Below are 21,841 nucleotides of genomic sequence, written 5' to 3' on the forward strand. Positions count from 1 at the left end.
TTAAATTATTTTTGAAATTGAATTTATGATTTGTTTTGAATGAATTGGAGTGTTTTTTTAAGAGAATAAAATGAAGAGAATGATTAAATGAGGCCATTGTAGATACAAAATATGATAAGAGAAGAGCCGTATGCGGCTCGGGAGCCACACATGGATGTCAATTTGAGCAGGTTGTGCAAGCTCACTCTACGGAAGGGAATTCAAAAAATAATAATAATGAAATAAACATTAAAAATTAAAAAAATTGAAGAATCAGGGAAAGCACACTGTATTTATATAGTTGACAGTAACTGATGACCACTTCATTAATTCTCTTGAATAAACTAATAATGGCAATAGAATTAATAACAGGCTGAAATGAAGATAAGGAATATGACATGGAACAGTGTATCGGCTAGCATGACGGGCCTCACGGTTCTTGGGTCGATTCCCACCCGTATGGAGTTTACATGTTTTTGTGTGGGTTTTCTCCGGGTACTCCGCTTTCCTCCCACATCCCCAAAACATGCATGCTAGTCCAATTCAGCACTCTAAATTGTGGCTAACTATTATTAGCTGTCCTTGTGCCCTGTGATTGGCTGGCCACCAATTCAGCCTATCCCTCACCTGGTGTCCGTAGTTAAATGGGATAGGCTGCAGCACCCCCCACGACGCTTGTGGGGATAATTATATTGCCTATCCCAGCTAATTTTGGGCATCAGGCAGAGAAAATCCTGAATCTGTGGCCAGCCAATCAGAGCTTCTCAAACATATTTAATGTATTTAGAATCCCATTAAGTATAACCACCCGAATATTAGCCATGGACTTTCATAAAAAGCTAATTTGACCTTATAAAATGTGCATTTTAAACCAAAATGGGACTTTTTTTAAATAATGGGTTGCCAGGTAAAGCAAGCAAGACGTCATCAAGTAATAAACATAATATAGTGAGTGTGGTAGCACGAGGAAATGCGTCAGGCGGCGTGACGGCTTCAATCAGCACGGCACATTCCAACAATCAACAAGACTTTGCGCTAACGGCCCACGCACTCTGATTTACAGCCTCGTTAAGAAGACCACTTTGGTTCTTTGTCACTACTCTGGCATCCATTGCTTTTGGTTTCGGTTTTAATCGGTGCAATTCATGCTCAACTTAATAAAGGCATTAATTGAAAAGCTAAATGTCTGTATACAATGTAATTACATCATATGAAATGGCTGGAGTTGCTATTATACAATATTTGTATCACACTTGATGACCAGTCGAAGCGGATTGGACGGCTAATGTCGTAGTGGTCAATAAATTAAATGTAAATAATTGTAATGTAGTTTTTTGAATGTCTAATAAAACACGTTTACATATAAACTGTCATTTTTCGCCTTCTGTCCACATTTTTGTGCTTAAAACAACAAATTAATGAATATATTAATTATTAACAAACTTGCAGATATGTTTTAATGACACTATTTTGGGTCGAAGGTTAAAAACTGAACTTTATGATTATATTGATTACATTGATGATAGATTAGCTGATTTAAATCAAAATTTCAGGGTTGTTGATATATAATATGATTACAATAATAAAGTAATTCATATTTAGATGATATAATAAACTGTCTATATGTTCTTTTTACCTCTATTTACACTAGTTTGTCCTCTTGTTTAGCGGTAGCGGCTAGCAAAACAGCTAGCTTGCGTCTACTACTGAGGAAAAACGAAAATAAGTACGGCAATAAATTGTCTATATTTTCTTTTTTCTCTCTATTTACATTAGTTTGTCCTCTTGTTTAGCAATAACAGCTAGCAAAACAGCTAGCTTGCATCTACTTTTGAGGAAAAAACAAATAAGTACAGCTCAAAAACCATATTAGAGTGATTACAGCAAATACTTTAAACACTAAATTAAACATGTCATAACATTACCATTGATCCATAAGATAATTAAATCTTTGATAGTTTTAACTATCTTAAAGGCTAACAGCTTAAAGGCTTAACTTAAAGGCTAACTTTTCAAGAATTCTAAACACTAATTCTGAACTGACCAACAAATTCTATAGTTTTTTATTGTTTATAAATCACTAGTTAGACACTGGGCATTTACACCATATTTAACTCTAACTTACTATTTTTTTACATCCTATTTAATATTCCTTGAAGTCTAAGGACATGTATAATTTAAAATATAGTATTTACATCTTCTCTTGTGTAAATAGGCCACATTTTTTCAACAATGACAACCTTATTTTGTCATTTTTCTCCATAATAATCTCCATAGAAGCTAGCGCTACAAGCTATGCCAACAGCTGGGACCGTTAAGGGCGCAGGTGACGCTAGCACACAAAATCGGGAGCGCACACTCTCACTCTCACGCACACACAAACAAACACACGCTGCTCAAATTGCTCCGTGAGGAGTCTTCATAAATAATCTTGCAGCAATCTGCCTCTCGCTGCACTCTCTTATTATTAATTACTTTTAGGGCCAAAATCAAACATCTGTCATGCTAGAATATACAAATTAATTATGCAGCTTCTCCCCATCAACATCCATATAACCTTGCAGCTTGTTCCAAAGCCTGTAAAAATGTGGGATAGAAGAAGAAATACAATAAAAATTAAATATATATATTTTTACAAAAGTCTACACTTGATTGTCAGTCATTTCTGTAAAAAAAATAGCAGTTTTGTTATTTGTTTCATGTCCGGAGGTCAAAAGTTTGTAGTTGTAATGTATTTTTTTTTTGTATTTTGAGTCAAACTAAGTCTACAGAGAAAATATATGTACAATAAAATAACCAAAAAATATGTAAAAGAGTAAAATGGAATTTGAGAGTTGAATGTTTTGATCAAAAACCCAAAATGCGTTACTGCAGTGACACAAAAATTAAAAAATTGTGTCATAAAGTGTAATCTGGGCTAAAAATGCATATTTTCAAAATAAATTGTAACCCTCTCATTTTTTTTTTAATTCTTAAAAATAAAATACAGTAATCCCTCAATTATCGCGTCTTCACTTACCGCAAATTCATTATTTCATCAATTTTTCCGCTATTAATTATTTAAAAATAAATAAAATTTTAAGTTAACAAAAATATGAAAATCCAAAGAAAAAGTTACAATAGCGGTGACCCTACGCCATGTTTGGTCTACATTAACCATGATATTTGAAATATTACTGTAAAAAAACCTTTATCCTTGAAAATTTCCCAAAATTTCAACCAAAAATTTTGCTAAATAACCATTTTTATGCGTCACAGTAACAAAACAAAAAATAGTAAATGCCACTAAGAACCTGGGATCAAAATATATATTACAGGGGTGAAAAATCAGATTTTTCAGGATAAATTAACCCCAATGCTGAAAAAAAACCTCCCAAAATGAAATATCTAACTTATTTAAAAATGTCATCATGCTGATGTAACCTGCTTGACGATTTTTTTGGGAGGTTTTACGAGCCGGCCGCATTTCATAATGCTTAGCGACAATATGTTAACGTGTTTCTTCGAGGCGCACGTGGTGAACAGATGGCTACTTTTTGACTTTCTTTTTTCGCTGGTGGCCACCTGCCGCTCTCATTATTGATGCTCGCAGCAGGACTTGTTAGCGGCGGAACGCTCGTGCCGCCCGCGCGTCAACATATTGACGTCTTGTTCAAGGGGAACGTTCGTCCTGGCTTTAAGGAACGCTCGGGCCGCGTGCCAACACCTTTTCCTCGCCCGCCCGACGTGTAGCGAGAAGATTAAATCGCGAGGTGACTTCGTTTTAGGCGCATTCGTTCAAGGTGAGAGGTAATCATTCAGGGTGGAACTTTGAGGTGAGGGAGTTAAAAAGGTCTGAGGACATAACAGAAAAATCTTCAAATACCCTATTGGCCTGAATATAAGACGACTGACATTTTTCCAGTCTTATTTCAATGCAAAAAAATAAATTTTTGATTATTTTTGTTTCGTGACTTGCATTTTTTTTTCGTATTTAGAGACCAAAACTTTACATCAAGGGTTCTGACTCGGATTGGTTCGCGGGCCATGTTAACGTCAATTTGATTTCACGATTTTAGACATAATATTTAGATTTTTTTTAAATAAATGAATTAAATAAACTGGATTAAAAGCCCTGAGTATTCAGTTTTTTATAGATCTAAAACAATGTTTATTTTATCTTTTTTTAAATATATTTTTAAATTTTACAAAATGATTTTTGAACTAAAAACACAGAAAAAAATGATTAAAAATAACAATTATTGATTTAAAAGGGTAAAATCAGGAAATTTAATATCCATCTATACTCTTCATTTGAATTTGATCCTAAAACAGAAAGTCGGCACTCATGATTGACTTTCCCGGGCCAAACAAAATGATGCGGCGGGCCACATTTGGCCCCCGAGCCACCACTTTGACCCATAACTACTGTACACATCTACTACAGTCAATTTCCCACTCTCACTAACTAACTAACACAAAACACCCTTTACCATTTAGTTCAGAAACTGTCGTCCCCACCTCTGAAAATGAAAACAACCCACGACAAAAGCTACCAAAATCCAAAGTTCTACAAAAAAAATGACCGATAAAGTTTAAAGGCCCGATTCTATGGGGGAAAAAAAAAACGTCACTACTAATCACCATGTTCTGTCTTTTCAAAGACGGAACTCGTCTACCGGACTTAATCCCGACGTTTTTCCGCCTCAGAAATATGTCGTAGATGAAAAGTCGGATGTATTACGGTAGCGCAGCGGCGTCGTCCATCCCGTCCCGTCCTAAAGCCTTGCCGTCCCTCCCGTCCGTCCCGTACGTAAGCACTCCCATTAGTCGAGGGTTTGATTTATGTGGCTTAGCCCGGGGTTTTATCTCCCCATTTAAGGACATGTAAGAGTGCATTGTGGCACTCAGACAATGCAAAGGCATCAATGTGTAATAGCCTTTTCGGATTAAAGAATATGCTGCGCCACTTTAATTACATATGAGACGCAGACCGGGGACAGACGGAAGGCAAATCACAACAAAAGCCGGACGCACGGGCTTTCATCTCGCCCCCAAAACGCGGGAGACTCGCCCGGTACCGCTGGCTTTTATGTCTTCTGTTCTGTTCTACTTGGACTTGAAAGAAGTTTTTTTTATCTAAGGGATGGTGTGGGTTTTTTGGGGGGTTGATATCGCAGGAAAAAGTTGGGGTTTGGGATTTGAAGTAGTTTTAAGGGTAAGTCAGGCTTGGAAGATGGTGTTGGGTTTTTTGAAGAAGGCTAGGGGTTAAGACGGATTTAAATAAGGGTCAGGAATGTTGCATCACATACCTATACAACACAGGTGTCAAAGTGAAGGCCCGGGGGCTAAATTTGGCCCGCCGCATCATTTTGTGGGGTCCGGAAAAGTAAATGATGAGTGCCGACTTTCTATTTTAGGATCAAATTAAAATTAAGAGTACAGATGTATATTAAATTTCCTGATTTTTCACCTTTTAAATCAATAATTGTAATTTTTTAATCATTTTTTCGGTGTTTTTAGTTCAAAAATCAGTTTGTAAAATCTAAATAGATATTTTAAAAAAATGCTTAAATAAACTTTATTTTAGATCTATAAAAAAATTAATATTCAGGGCTTTTAATCCATTTATTTAAAAAAATCTAAAATGGTCTGATGTATATAAAATTTCCTAATTTTCCCCTTTTTAAATCAATAATTGTCAATTTTTAATCAATTTTTCTGTTTTTAGTTAAAAATCATTTTGTAAAACCTTAAAATATATTTTAAAAATGCTAAAATACACATTGTTTTAGATCTATAAAAACGGAATATTTAGGCCTTTAATACAGTTCTTTTAATCCATTTATAAAAAAAATATCTAAATATTATATCTAAAAATGGTCCGGCCCACATAAAATGGAGATGACGTTGTTGTGGGTAAGTCAAGTCGAGTCGAGTCAAAAGGTCAACTCAGGTCAAAACAAACCAAGTCACAATATCACCATCCCATGTACAATAACACAAAAAAAACCTTTAGCCGTTAGCATGCCTCACATACTTCTACAAATTTCCAAAATGGCCACCTCCATCTAATCTTGCCTACACCCCACTTTTGCATCCAATAACTTTCCATCCCCGCCAAGTATAAACAAAAAAAAACCCACATCATGAATCTATCCAGAACAAAAGCAACTAGGCTAACATTATCCCTATTACCCAAATAGCGTCTTCCTGCGCCGTTGTCGAGAGCAAACGAGTAAGCTAAAGCGGGCCGTCACACGTTTAATAGGTGTCATCATTTATCCCGCCCGCCCCCAAAAGTGTTCCTTAATTAACTGTGTGCCTTAATGAATTTTTTAATTTGATCCCTGTAAGTACTTTGCCATGCTAATTGCAATAATCCACACATTACTTATCCGTGGTCGCCCTTGGCGATGCGCTGTCAGCGAGAAGGGAACCTCGGCGACCCATCGTGGTTCCGCCGCACCCCCCCAACCGCCGCCGAACCTTATCTCCTCAATGTAGCCGCGGCGGCGCAATAACCCGGCAAACTCTTTAGCGTGACGGATGCTACGTGGCCATTAGCGGCCGTATCGCTAGCCGGCAGCCTTGTAGTAACATTTACGTGATTGGGAGCCCAATAACAATAATAACAGTGGCCTGTCGATTTCATTTATCGGGAGCAATTAGTAACGGCGTCTTGTCCTTTCTGTGACTTCTTGCTAACTAGCTAGAGTTAAGAGTTAGCAAGAGGAAGCAGGGAATTCATTAGCTTAGCTTCGTAAGTCGGAAATGCTACAACAACAGAGTGAATGAAAAAGTCTAACAAAGTTTAAAAAGAAAAACAGAAAAAGTTAGTAATTTTTAAAAAATCATGGGCTAACAAACAGTTAGCCGTTAAGCTAACATTTCACAATAACTATTGCAATTGGCTGCCAACTAGTACAGGGAATAACCCAGTCTACTGCCCGTAGTTAGCTGGAAAAAGGCTCCAGCACCCCCACAACACTCATGAGGAGAAATGTATGAATGAATAAATCAAAGTTAATTAAAAATATCTAAAAAATAAAAAGTTTAATTCAGGGTAAGTACGAATATAAGTAAAAGTATATGTATAAGTATATGTATAAGTACATGTATAAGTATACGTATAAGTATATGTATAGGTATATGTATAAGTATATGTACAAGTATATGTATAAGTACATGTAGAAGTATATGTAGAAGTATATGTATAAGTATATGCATAAGTATATGTATAAGTATGTAGAAGTATATGTATATGTAGAAGTATATGTATATGTAGTAATATATGTATATGTAGAAGTATATGTATATGTAGAAGTATATGCATATGTAGAAATATATGTGTATGTAGAAGTATATGTATAAGTATATGCATGAGTATATGTATAAGTATATGTAGAAGTATATGTATATGTAGAAGTATATGTATATGTAGAAATATATGTATATGTAGAAGTATATGCATATGTAGAAATATATGTATATGTAGAAATATATGTATATGTAGAAGTATATCTATATGTAGAAGTGCAAGTGTATGTATATGTGTATTTACATATGCGTAATGTAAATAGCTGTATACTTGACATGTGTATAATTAATATTCAACGAGACTTATCATTAAAAAGCACAAAAAATGTTTGGCAATATGGAAATCTGATACTTCTAAAATACCAACAAACACCAACCATTTTGTTTTTGACACACACACACACACACACGGATACACGCAAAGGAAATGAAGCTAAGCTAAGCTCTTTGTAACAAGTCCATTAGCACACAAAAGTCGTGACACCCCAGCTTTTAATGGCGACCACTCGGCTGGGTAATTCGCCAACATATGAAGAAAGTCGGGAAAAAATCTGTCGCCATTATCCCGCCGCCGCCATTGTTGCGAAGCATCTGGGCAGTGAAAAAAAAAACGCATTTTGATATTCTCTGACATTAGCTCCGCACGCTAATCCTAGCTAAGATTAAATTAAATGTAGGCTGCCGCTATTGTTGACGCTAAATCCTTGGCTTATTGTTACACTTTCCCTCTTCACTTAGTCGCTAAACTAAGCTAAACTAGGCTAAATATGCATTAGGCTCCATCTTGTGTCGGGATCAAAGCAGAAGGTGACGCTTAATGTTGCATTTGGACGTCGTTGGGGGGGGGGGGGGGGGCGTTGACGTTGGACAGGTCGCATTAGGGGAACAGCTGTGAGCGTCGCTTTGTTATCTGACGACAGATGTTTTAGGCTTTGTCTACACGAGGGTTATATTCGAAAAAAATTGGGGTGAGGAAGTATGAGGGAGTTAGCTTAACATAATGGTTGACAATGACTGTAACATTTGAAATGGGAGGGCGATAGGCTAGTGGTTAGCGCGTCGGCCTCGCAGTTTTAGGGTCTTGTATTCAAATCCAGGTTGCTTCACCTGTGTGGAGTTTGCATGTTGTATCTTAGCCTGCATGGGTTTTCTCCGGGTACTCCGGCTAACTCCCACATTCCCCAAAAAACATTCATAGTAGGCTGATTGGACACTCTAAATTGCCCCTAGCTGTGATTGGTTGTCCTGTATCTCCGTGTGCTTTGCGATTGGCTGACCACCATTTCTTTTATTAATAAATTAAAAATTGGGAAAAAAATAAATAAAAAAATAAAAATTCAGGCTGTCTTCTGCGGCGCACCCAAAGTCAGCTAGCATAGGTTCCAGCACCCCTCGCAGCTCTTGTGAGGATAAATTGGTTCAGAAAATGAATGTTGGCCTGGTGTCCTGGGTTCGAATCCAGGTTGGTCCTCCTGAGTGGGGTTTGCATTTTCACCCCGGGCCTGCGTAGGTTTTCTCCGGGTACTCCGGTTTCCACCCACATTCCAAAAACATGCATGCTAAGCTAATTTTACGCTACATTACTTTTAGCTAGGAGTGATTGGTTGTCTGTTTTTTTCTTCATGTCCGAAGTTAGCCGGAATATGCTCCAGCACCCCCTGCGACCCTAGTGAGGATAAAAATTTCCTGAATACGGGATGAATAAAGTTATCCAAAGTTATTCAATAAAACAGTTGAGAAAATGAATGAATGAAAATGTTGTCGATGCTGTCCAGGCTCCTAGTAAGCAAAGCATCCCCAAAACCTAAATACATCCCATAATTGCCACTTTTACAACAATGACCAATCACACACATTACACACGATATATATAGCACTACTTAATGATATTTAAACAAAAATGTTAGATGAAAAGATAGTTACCATCCATTACAACGTATATAAACAACATAATTTATACACCATACACATTTCTGTTGGTATAAAGTCGCAACTGTGTGGACACGAGCGGTCGGCAGCGTTCACCTGTCCCCCCGTTTTGTAAATCCAACTACAGACGCCTCATCAAACGTGACGGATGGGCGTCATCGGGACACCGAGCGGCCATTAAGCAAATGAGCGGACGCATGGCGAGGATTAGTCTCATTAACACATGATTAGCATCCAATTAGATTCACGACTGTGCAACTTGTGATGTCTTCCAGTTGTCGGAACAGCTTGATTGGACGCGCCCTGAATGAACGGACAGATGTTTACAGTACCTGTGTGTAACTGGGTGTGTGCGGTATGTGATTTACCATACTATGTGGTAATTCTAGTCGATTTTTTATGTAAATGAACATTCTACACATTAACATTCTAACACATCAAACAAACGCAATAATTGTTCCCAGCATTCAAATTCCTACAATTGACCGTCTTCATTATTAATAAAACATCATTTAAGCATACAAAGAAAATCGTTTTCTGTGTGTTAGCATGCTAAGACACTGTAATCGTGCCTGTCTGTTAGCAAACTAAGACACAGTAAACGTTTCTGTCTGTTAGCATACTAAGATACAGTAAATCTGTCTGTCCGTTAGCATACTAAGACACAGTAAACATGTCAGTCTGTTAGCATACTAAGATACAGTAAATGCGTCTGTCCGTTAGCGTACTGACACAGTAAACATGTCTGTTTGTTAGCATACTACGACACAGTAAATGTGTCTGTCCATTAGCATGCTAAAACACTGTAATCGTGCCTGTCCGTTAGCAAACTAAGACACAGCAAGTGTGGTATCTGTTAGCATACTAAGACACAGTGGACCTGTCTATCTGTTAGCATGCTAATCCACCGTAAATGTGTCTGTCCAGTTAGCATGCTAAAACACTATAATCGTGTATGTTCGTTTGCAAACTAAGACACAGAAAATATGTTGTCCGTTAGCATACTAAGACAGTAAACGCATCTGTCCATTAGCATGCTAAAACACTGTATTCGTGTCTGACCATTAGCAAACCAAGACACAGAAAACCATTGTCTATCCGTTAGCATACTAAGACAGTAAAGATATATGTCCGTTAGCATACTAAGAAACTGAATTAATATGTCCGTCTATTCACTTAAGTACATTTAAACATTCCTCAGTTGGTTAACATATCAACATTTCCATACTGTACGAGTGTAATACCAATTTATCCAATCACATATCCACATCTTGTTGCCCCGCCCAATCGAGAAATGTATGAACAAGCGCTAGCTTTCATTGTTTCTCCAACAAAAGCGGTTTATTGGAGCCCTCTATCTCCAACCCAAGTACAAATGGAGGTTAACCTCCCAATTTTAATCCCCACTGAAAGCGAGTCGCGTGGCGCTAGCTCAAGGGGGGGGGCTCAAGGGGTCCAGTTGAGGAACCCACCCCCCCTTTAAGGCTTATCTGTGTTCGCATGCTGAGTGACAAGCGATTTACCAGCGACCCGTTTAAGCGGCTGAGCGCTATCCCGCGTTCAGGCCAGAAAATCGATAAGATTGTAGCGAGGGTTAGCGAGCTAAATACTAGCATGGATGAGAAAGTCGAGAATGTTTTGACAATTTGGGTTTGGTTGAACAATAAAGCTTTGGATTTCAAACTAGTTTCAATTTCAAAGAAAGGGTTTGGATTAGATAAGATTAGGGTTTTGTAGCCACAGTTAGCGAGCTAAATGCTAGCATGGATGAAAAAGTTGGAAGTGTTTTGACAACTTGGGTTTGGCTGAACATTAAAGATTTAGTTTGGGTTTTAAACTCGTTTCAATTTCAAAGAAAGGTTTTAGATTAGATAAGATTAAGATTTCTAAGTATTTAGCAAGTGTTTTAAATTGAAATTCTTTAGCGGTTAGCTAACCCTGGCTAGTAGAGCTAGCTAGCAACCTAACTCTAAATATTCAATTCATATTTTGCATTATTTTACAGAGAAAAACATGTCATTTGTTGTCCTAAACAGTACGCCATTGATTAAAAACACCCAGATTAAAAAGGTTTTACTAGATTATTAAAAATATTCATATTTAAATTCAATAATATTAATTTGTGTTATTGTTTGACGGCGTGCACTTTATATATAATTTTTTCGTCATTACGATGATGGCGATGATGATGATGATCATACGCAGGGATTATTTTCCAGGATTAAGATGACAATACTTTCATATTCATATTTATATATCTCGGTATTACGTTTGTATTGCTATTAATTATCGTTCCAAATCATCAAATCAAATTTGTTTTTAATAGCCTTTTCTCATCGGATTAAATGGATTGACGATCAAATGTGTTAATACAAAACAAAAATAAAATTATTTAAAAAAAAACAGTTAAATATTTAGAAAATGTCTTCTTTTTAAATGCATTAATTTAAAAAGGGCATTCCGTTTATGATGAGTGAGTTGGAGGAATTGTATCTTACGGCTCTTTACTGTTCGTGTACTTTACGGTCCTGAAAAAAAAATAAAAAATGTCGGGATTGTAAAGACGAGGACTTTTGAACACGAGTCAACCTTCACACGTCACTCTTCTTCTTGTCTCGCTTTGCCGCCTTGCCGTCTCGCTTTTAATGAATTCTGTCCTTCAGCTCCTAAATTTTACGATCATTCCTACGTGCCGTGTAAACGGAGTCATCTGCTGACTCCACATCATTACAAAATGGACGCCACCAAGCCATTTTTACTCTTTTTTAGGGGTTTGATTGACAGGAGCTCGTCTCCCCGAGGTGGCGTCTTCGAGAAAAATTACCTATTTTTAATAGTTGCTTGTTTTAGCCCAAAGCGTGTCGGTTAAAAGAGTTTTTCAGCAAAATGACTCGCTTAAAGGGGCAGTATGTTATTATTAAAAAGGGACTTATTGTTTGCCCTGGGCTGTTATTAACGTGGAACACTTGAATCTTGTACTTAATGCGCTTTAAAGTGTTTAATTTAAAAATGTCGTGCTTTTTTTCAATGGATTTTTTATAAAACTCGGCATTTTTAAAGGATTTATGGGGCAATATTAAGGGTATTTTCCATTTTGAATCTGACTCTACTTACAAAAAAAGGCATGTTACGGAATTACCTCTAGAACCAAATTTTGTAAGGAGAGGTAAGAGCGATTTAAAAAGTATTGGTCCATTTTTTAAAGGGTTTATGGGGTGCTTTTTTAGGGTTTTGGAACTTTTTCCAATTCAAATTTGACTCGATTTACGAAAAAAATCACGTTATGAAGTTACGTCTAGAACCAAATTTTTTGTAAGGTGAAGTAAAAGTGCATTAACAAGTATTAATCCATTTTTTTTGTATCTATGAATGACATTATTTTGTATTGTTTTGAGTTGTTAGAGTGACGTTAAAAAGTCTATATTTATTCTTCTGTTGACTTTTATCCTGCTAAGCCCCGCCCCTTCTCCAAACGTCCCGCTAATCCATCACAAAATCTTTTTTGGCCAATCGGGGCCATCGATATTGACAATTATGAGGTAAAGAGCAAATATGATTTTTTTAAACAATGACAAACATGTTAAAATTTTGATTGTGCTTGATTTGAAACTTTTGGGATATAAATTAAGTTTTGGGACGGTCCCTAATATGGGCAATGTTAAAAAGTTGAAGGATTTGACGAGGTAAAGACGTCAAAAAGCGTCAAAATTGATGGGCGACGTCGGGCTAAATGAAAATGAGCCATCGAGTGGCGGCCGCTCGTTAAAAGGCAGCACTCAATTAAAAAACGAGCCGCAATCACGGCGTTTATTAAAGACCAAGCGTGGAAAGTGGAGTCGTGAAGCTGTTATTAAATTATTGGAAAAAAAACGATGTCAGGTGACTTTGTGGGAAGGGCAAAAGCGCCAGAATTAATTCAATTTTTTTTGCTCTTTTGAAATCACTACCTTACTTTTGTATACTTTATATTAAGACCTTGAAGTATATTTTCAAGTCCACCTTAATATTTTGAGGCCGTAAAATGAAAGACGGGGGTCGAAAGAAAGTAAAAGTTTCTTATGCTAACTTGCTGCTACGTCAAACTGCTAACGGAGTCCAAAATTTACAAAACAAGACTCCTATAAGGCACTAAAAAGCACTTATAACTTAAAACTTGTAACTCATTCTACTTGAATATTGACAATAAAAGCACTAAATTCAATGCTAGCAACATCAGCCTTTCCTAGCATAGCTTTGTTAGCCTTTTTGGTAGATCTAGCCATGCTACAAACATTAGCAAATGAGCTGCTGAACTTTGAATACCCGTTATTAGACTTTGAAGTCCCCTAAAAAATGAACCTTAAATATAATTCTACTTCTATAATGACAATAAAACATTAAACTCAATGCTAGCAACAACTGCCTTTCCTAGCATAACTTTGTTATTCTTTTTTGTGGATCTAGTCATGCTACAAACGTTAGCAATTGAGCTGCTTAACTTTGAAAAACCCCGTTGTTGGACTTTTAAGTCTCCTAAAAAAAATGCCAACCCTCCCACATCCCCCCTGGCGAGCCTTTTTTTCGTGGTTCTGCCGATACTTAACACAAATTCTGTCCAGTAAGTGAAAAGGCAACGAGGGCTGAATATTCCAAAAGTCTGCTGGCAAGAAAATGTGAAGGAGAACCGCTAAATAAACATTGACGTTGGCTTTTGGTCCTCCGCGTTCTCATTGGCTCGCCACAACGGTCTAAAAATAGACTTGTTTGCATTTCCGCTACGCTCGCAAGCATTTGCGGCGGCGCGCTTACATTAGCGCCATTTGCAAACATCTGCTGACCGAGTCAGAAGCGATCTGCTGCCTCTCACGCTAGGCCCGCCATCATCATCATCATCATCATCATCTTCCTTCGCCGCCGCTACTACATCAACAAGACCCCCGGCCACGATTCCCCTCTGCCTTCATTAAAGCGCCACGCAGAGCGCTTCCGGCAAGGTGACCGCCAACCCCCGCCTACTCCCGACCTTCCCGGCACGCCATTGGCTCGCCGTGGACGGCCCTGCTCGGTTCAGCTCGAGTTCAAACGAGTTGGGTCAAAACACACAATTTAGGCCCGCCGGAAGTAGAGCTACAAACAATGTAGCATAGCGTTAGCATTGAACGACTAAAGGGGAAAAATTGTATGCTACAAGCTAAAAGACAGTTGACGAATCTAGTAAATGACAGAAAGACAAGAAAGGATAGTCTGTAGAGGAAGTGGGAGAGCAGAGGATGCTGACCAGGATGATGTCCATCATGGACAGCACCTCCCACCCCCCTGCATGAGTCTGTGGAGTCCCTCCAAAGCTCTTTCAGCAATAGAATGCTGCACCCTCATTGCAGGATACCATATGTATACATGTACATCTATGTGTATGTAGGTATATATGTGCTTATAAATATATGTATGTGTATGTATATATGCACTTATATATGTATATATGTGCTTATATGTATGTATAGGTACAGCTATAGGTATAGGTATATGTATAGGTATATGTATGTATATATGCACATATGTATATATGAGCTTATATGTATGTATAGGTACATGTGTATGTATATTATGTATTTGTATATGTATATGTATATGTATATGTATATGTATATGTATATGTATATGTATATGTATATGTATATGTATATGTATATGTATATGTATATGTATATGTATATGTATATGTATATGTAAATGTAAATGTAAATGTATATGTATATGTATATGTATATGTAAATGTATATGTATATATATATGTATTTCAGAAAGATGCTTAGTTATTTATACATTTATTCATGTATTTATGTATTAACTGACTTAATACCTATCTATTTATGTCTAAAATGTCTGTATTCTAACCCTCTTGCTACTATGACAACAACATTTCCCAAATATGGGATGGATAGTTATCCAATCCAATGAACAGACAATTAGCGACCAAAAAAGACGAGAAACTGACAGATCGATATGGAACAAAAAAGACGGAGGTAACAAATGCTAAAGTTAGCAACAGCATGACCAACTGACAGCAGCTACGAAAGACGGATAGCCAAAGCTAATTTAAAAAGGAGACGACAAAAAGACAAAAAAAAAACGATCCAGCACGGAAACAGACAGATTCCATTCTGGGTTGAGCTTATTTAGCGCCGAGCCCGAGCTGGCTAACGGCAAACCGCGGCTATATTTGACGCTAAATCTCGCGTAGCGACTCTTTAACGAGCTGGAAGGCCCCGCGGCTGGTCCAATTGGAGTTTTCCCCGCCGACACCTGTGCAAACGGGGGCAACCCGGCCAGCCAGACGGCCCGCGGAAGCGCCGCGTTGCGCTGTCAAAACACAACCTTGTGGCACGAGCTCAGCGCCGGATTTAGCGGCTAGCTGCCGCTCCGTGCCGCGCCGCCTGCTCCCAATTGAAAATAGACACGGCCAAACCCAGCGAGGCCCTCCTGTCCCAATCCGGTTCCAGGCGGGTAAACAGCGGCAGACTTTCAGACGACTCTATCACTGAGGAACAACGACCGGTCGACGTCGTTAGCATGCGACGAGCTAACTCTTGTTTTAAAGAAACGTTTGAAAACTAAAAATTTGAGACGCTTTGAAACATATCCACACCATCAAAAAGCCAACATGCCCCATCCACACACACTGTAGCCCATATGTGTCAAAAAGGCGGTCCAGGGGCCAAATCTGGCCCGTCGCATCATTTTGTGTGGTCCGGGAAAGTAAATGATGAGTGCTGACTTTCTGTTTTAGGATCAAATTAAAATGAAAAGTATAGATGTATATTCAATTTCCTGATTTAATCCTTTAAAATCAATAATTGTAATTTTTTATCCATTTTTTTCTGTGTTTTTAGTTCAAAAATCATTATTTTAAATATAAAAATACAGAACAAAAAGTCAACATTATTTTATAAATAATTTTATTTATTTCTCTATAAAAACTGAATACTGAAACGGAATGTTTTTAATCCATTTATTAAAAAAAATCTAAATATTATATCTAAGAATGGTTCGATGTATATAACATTTCCGGATTTTCCCCTTTTTAAATCAATAATTGTCATTTTTTTTCTGTGTTTTTAGTTAAAAAATTATGTTGTAAAATATAAAAAAAATATTTAAAAAAAAGCTAAAATAAACATTTTTAGCTCCATAAAAAAGCGGAATATTCAGGGCTTTAAATCCATTTATATAAAAAAAAATCTAAATATTTGTTGAGTTTATTCTGTAATACTATTTATGAACCTATCAATATTATATTTAAAATGGTCTGGCCCACATGAAACGACTTTAAAGCGGCCCGCGAACCAACTAGAGTCTGACACCCTTGATATGGACAAAGAAGAAGGTACGCAAGTGCATATTTTTTTTTTGTAAACGCAAGACCTGATTTTTTAGGCAACCCAGACCTCAAAGCATTTGAATGTACAAGTGTGTGTGTGTGTGTGTGTGTGTGTGTTTGTGTGTGTGTGTGATGCCTCCGGTGACTGGACAGGGGGAGCAGGAGGTTGGACAGTGTCCGGTCTGTCCAAACGCACACACAAAAGCGTATAATGGCGGTCCCTGTCGGGCCGCATAAATCTGGGGGGGCCCAATTAAAGATGGCCTTCAGCGAGTTCACCACCAGCACGTTTGCAAACATACAAACAAATACAAACACATTTTTTGTTGTCTATAGAACAAAGTATAGAATATTTTTTTTAAAAATGCAAAGGTTTGGTCTAAAAAAGTCTCCTCTAAGGCAAGCAACATGTTTATAAATATTGATATGCATATATAGTATAAGTATACCGATTTATACACATGCGCATATAACTAGATGGTATGTGAATATACAGACTACTTATATGAAGTAATTATACATGTAAATGTACAAAAAATATACCCAAAAAGGGGAGATTACTTTTGAAAATAGCAATGTGATTTACAAATATGTATATATATTATTTTTAAATAAATTCCCTCTCATTTTCTGAACCGATTTATCCTGACTAAGGTCGCAGGGGTGCTGGAGCCTATCCCAGCTGACTGGCGGGGAATTGGTAGTTAGCCAATCACAGGGCATAATGAGACAAACAAACAACCAATCACTATGGACAATTTAGCGTACAATTAGCTTAGCATGTCTTTGGAACGTAGAAAGGAAGCTAGAGTACCCAAAGAAAACCCACGCAGGCCCGGCTATAAAAAAAATCCAAATTCCACACAGGTGAACTGACCTGGATTTGAACCCAAATCCACCCACTGTGAGGCCGACTTGCAAACCACCCATCCACCCTTTTAATATATTATTTTATAAATTTTAAAACTAGCCCTTGGCTACAATCTTCCATATTTACATATATATATTCATTAACATGAATATGAATATATGTTCATTAATATATGCTACCCCTTATTAAAAATCCAAAATAAAAAAAATAAAAAATTCTACGAATGATCTCTTAAATGCTCATTGATAAAAAGATTAAAAAATACAGTAAAAAAAATACCTAAAAATCTATTCAAATTAGGTAAGTGATAGTGATTTGAGGGTTTCATTTTGGGGCAAATATTTCTAAAGAAAAAAAATGGCGTCTGGTAGGTGGGAGGGGCTTGACGAGTGGTAGACAAAGGAATAATAATTAGACGCTCATGTCGGCGTTGATGGCGCTTGAACTTATTTTTGGTGTCATGCGGCGGCGAGGGGCGGTCGGTTTTGGGTCGGGCGGGGCCGGGCAAGAGAGGGCAGGCCGGCATCCGCCACCGGTCATTGTCCATTGCGCTCGCCGTCAAAGGGGCGGCGGCCTTGTCAGCTTTTTCCACTCCAATCTCCACATTTGCCGAATAGTAAAGCGACATTGTCGTTACGGCCTTTTTCTCCCTCCCCATCACCAAAAAGAAACAATAACAACAACAACGCCGCCATTGCCACCATCGCCAAGAACGATAAACCCCGCCTCCCTCCCCTTAACCAGCCTTCCACCCCTCCCCGTCATTTGGGATGGCAAAAAAAAAAAAAATAGGCTACATCATTTCTGGAAATGAACAATACTTATCCGTTCGTCGCATCCGTTGCTTTGGGTTTGCGTTTAGGACGCCAGACGAGTTGGACAGGGGAGGGCGGCGCCATGGCGCCATGGCGTCCCACTTTGACATTGCGAGGGGGGTTTGGTTTGGGTTTTATGTCTACATTATATGATTTATGAAGAAAAACTTACATTTAAGTCACTTTTTTAGACTTTTAGGTGTTCAAAAATGTCTTTTAAAGTGTTTTTATTTGTTTAAAGTACAATTTTGAAGTAAAATAAACTTTTAAGTTGGACTAAAATGTCCTGTTGCTTGTCATAGACTTGAAAATGAATTTAAATTCCGCAAAAATAATTTAAAAAAATATTTTACAAAAATTTTAGGGTATCTATGTATTTATATACATGTATTAATGTATACCCCTGCCTACATAGTAACAGCGTACTAATTCAAAGAAAGGTTATATTAGTTCTTAAAAATGACTATTAAAAAGGTGATGGTAAATATAAATATGGAAATACTTTTTTGGCCTAAAATGCTCTCCAAAAAATGTAGGAATAATTGAAATAATTGAAATTTATAATGTCTGTTTGATCAAATCTAGAAAATTCCAATTGAATTCAATTTTGAGGAAATTTGACTTTTTTTTTTCAGGCAAAATCAGTCAAAAATATGTTTTTCTTATCGGTTTTGCTGATAAAATGATGTCTTAACTTTGGTTAACAATATTTCTCTCCAAAAAGTGACTTAACGGGCATATTTAATAGATTTAATGAACGTTTTGGACCTTGTTCTTTGTTGTCTTTTTTTTTTTAAAGAAGAAATTCATGCCTTGGCGAGCGAGCACGTGTCAAGCAAATTCAAGGCATCAATCCTTCAAAACGTGGACGTCGGTCGCCCCGCGGCCGAAATACGCTCTATTAATTTCCTGACGAAATACGGGAAGGTGTCTCGCTTAATCCCGCGTCTGCCTGCAAAATAACTCGCTTTTTAATTTCATATTCATACTCAAAATGTCTAAAAATCTCTAAAAAAGTCCTTGTAAACTCAATTTGGAAAGTTCCAAAATTTAAAAAAACAACTATTCCTCCATATATATGTATATAAATATATATAAAAAATATATATATAAATATATACATATATATAGGAATATGTTTTTAAATACACAGACACTAAATCATTACTGTGACTACAATATGTACTGATGTAGATGTATAAGCAATAGTATACTATGAATACTTTAGATATAATACTTCATAAAATTTTGTTAAATATATAAAAATACTGAATTAAAAAATAAAATAAATTAAAAGGCTTATAAACATAAAAAAAACTTTAATTGAAGCAATGTGTATTGTTCCAAAACCTAATTAAATAAACATTTATATATTTTTTAAAACATTGCTATAATAAAAAATATATATACAAAATTCTGTATATAATATTTATAGTCCGTATTATTTTTAGGGTTGAATTAAATAAATGTTTATATTTTAAAAAATTGTTATTATATAAAAAATATATATGAAATTCTGTATATGGAAAGCTGAAAGTAGTCTGAAAATAACAGTGCATGCTCATTTGAACGGCAATTATCTTTTTTAAGGTTAATAAAAACAAATTTAAATGCATATTTTTTGTAGATATTTGTAAACTATAAAAAATAAACAAAATCTATAAAATTCTGTATATTCAAAACTACAAGTAAAGTTTCAAAGCATTAGTGCGTGCTTATTTGAACGTCAATTATATCCTTTTTTTATGGTTCAAAAACCAAAGTAAGTGACCATAAATGTAAAAATAATTTTTGGGTGAAATTTTTTTTTTTAAATTCTGTATACAAAACTACAAGTTAAGTTTCAAAGCATTAGCGTGTGCTCATTTGAACGGCAATTATCTTTTTTAAGGTTCAAAAACCAAATTACGTAGATATAAATTTGAAAATAATTTTTTGGGTGAAAAAAAATCTTTAAAATTCTGTGTACAAAACTACAAGTTAAGTTTCAAAAAACATTAGCGTGTGCGCACTTGAACTGCAATTATATATATTTTTTATGGTTCAAAAACCAAATTAAGTAATCAAAAAAAAATTAAAATAGATTTTATATGAAATAAAATCTCTAAAATTCCGTGTATCCAAAACTACAAGTAGCGTGTGCTCATTTGAACGGCAATTATATCTTTTTTTATGGTTCAAAAACCAAATTACGTAGATATAAATTTGAAAATTATTTTTTGGGTGAAAAAAAAATCTGTAAAATACTGTATATACAAAACTACAAGTTAAGTTTCAAAAAACATTAGCGTGTGCTCACTTGAACTGCAATTATATATATTTTTTATGGTTCAAAAACCAAATTAAGTAAACAAAAAAAAATGTAAAATAAATTTTATATGAAAAAAAAAATCTATAAAATTCTGTATATTCAAAACTACAAGTAGCGTGTGCTCATTTGAACGTCAATTATCTTTTTTATGGTTCAAAAACCAAATTATGTAAACAAAAAAAATCTAAAATAAATTTTAGATGCAAAAAATAAAAATCTATAAAATTCTGTATATCAAAAACTGCTAAAAATTTGTCTGAAAACGACAGTGCGTGCTAATTTTAGCATCAATGATATCTTTGGTATGCGAACTGTGAATACAAAATACATTAGCTATTTAGTTTCTGTGGCTAAAATATTCCGCCAAAAAATTAAAAATAGCTCAAAAGTGCATTTTTTTTGGGAAGTGACAAGAAGTTTTTGGACGCCTGACAAAAACAATATGAGGCCTCAGCCCGCCCGCCCGCCCGCGGTGGGGATACGCACGCTCTATTAATTCCCTGACGACGGACGGGAAGGTGTCTCGGAAGGGCAAATTCTACCAAAAAAAACCTCGGGGGCGTCCGTCCGTCCTGTCCGACCGACAGTCACGCCTTGCCAGAAAAGAAATAAAAAAACTAAGAAGGCGAGAGAGAGGGGGGAATAAAAAAAAAAAAAACGGGGTGGCCGGCGGTCTCGTGTTGACGAGACGTCGCCAATAGGAAGAGTTGAGGCTCCGCCCCCTCCGGGAAACTCGTTTTTTGTTATGTTTTTTTTCTTCCCCCTTTTCAATATGCTCGCTACTACGCGTTAGAGATCATCGTCATAAAACGGCGGGAACAATGTCACCATAAATATAAATATGGAAAAAGAAGTGTGAAATTCTTCTCTGGCCCATGGCGGCGAGCATCTGGCAATGGCGTCGTCAGGGATGGCGTCCTCGTCGTCCTCGGCGTCCTCGTTGTCGTCGTCTAATGCCGAACGCGGCTGAAATTCATGCAGCGACCCTGAAAGCCAAGAAAACAACTTTTATTAGATGTGATTTGTAACAGTGAATTCAATTCATGTTTTTGGACAGGCAAAAAAAAAAAAGGAAAAAAATGTTTTAATTTCTATAGAAAAATGTGGTATGGGACAATAATTAGCTGTCTTGAAATAAGTATTTAATGCAAACTATTTTAATTAAATGTCAAAAAATGTAAACAATATATAGGATTTTTTTAAAAATATGATTCACAAAATATATTCAGTCATAAAAATGTAAAGTGACTATAATCTTGAAACATTCATTGAATACAAAC

The 21,841-nt window shown here is 36.4% G+C and overlaps 1 protein-coding gene across 1 annotated transcript in view; it reads right to left on the minus strand.

Annotated features, from left to right (window-relative positions):
* Nucleotides 1–19,505: 19,505 nt before the first annotated feature.
* antxr2a (ANTXR cell adhesion molecule 2a) overlaps nt 19,506–21,841 on the minus strand; it is a 48,258-nt gene continuing 45,922 nt past the window's right edge. Inside the window, exon 17 of the mRNA XM_077715759.1 lies at nt 19,506–21,547. Coding sequence (XP_077571885.1) covers nt 21,512–21,547 — 36 coding nt within the window. The 3' untranslated portion in view covers nt 19,506–21,511. The remainder of the gene's footprint in view (nt 21,548–21,841) is intronic.

Source organism: Stigmatopora nigra, chromosome 4 (assembly GCF_051989575.1).
Source record: "Stigmatopora nigra isolate UIUO_SnigA chromosome 4, RoL_Snig_1.1, whole genome shotgun sequence".
Taxonomy (NCBI): Eukaryota; Metazoa; Chordata; class Actinopteri; order Syngnathiformes; family Syngnathidae; genus Stigmatopora; species Stigmatopora nigra.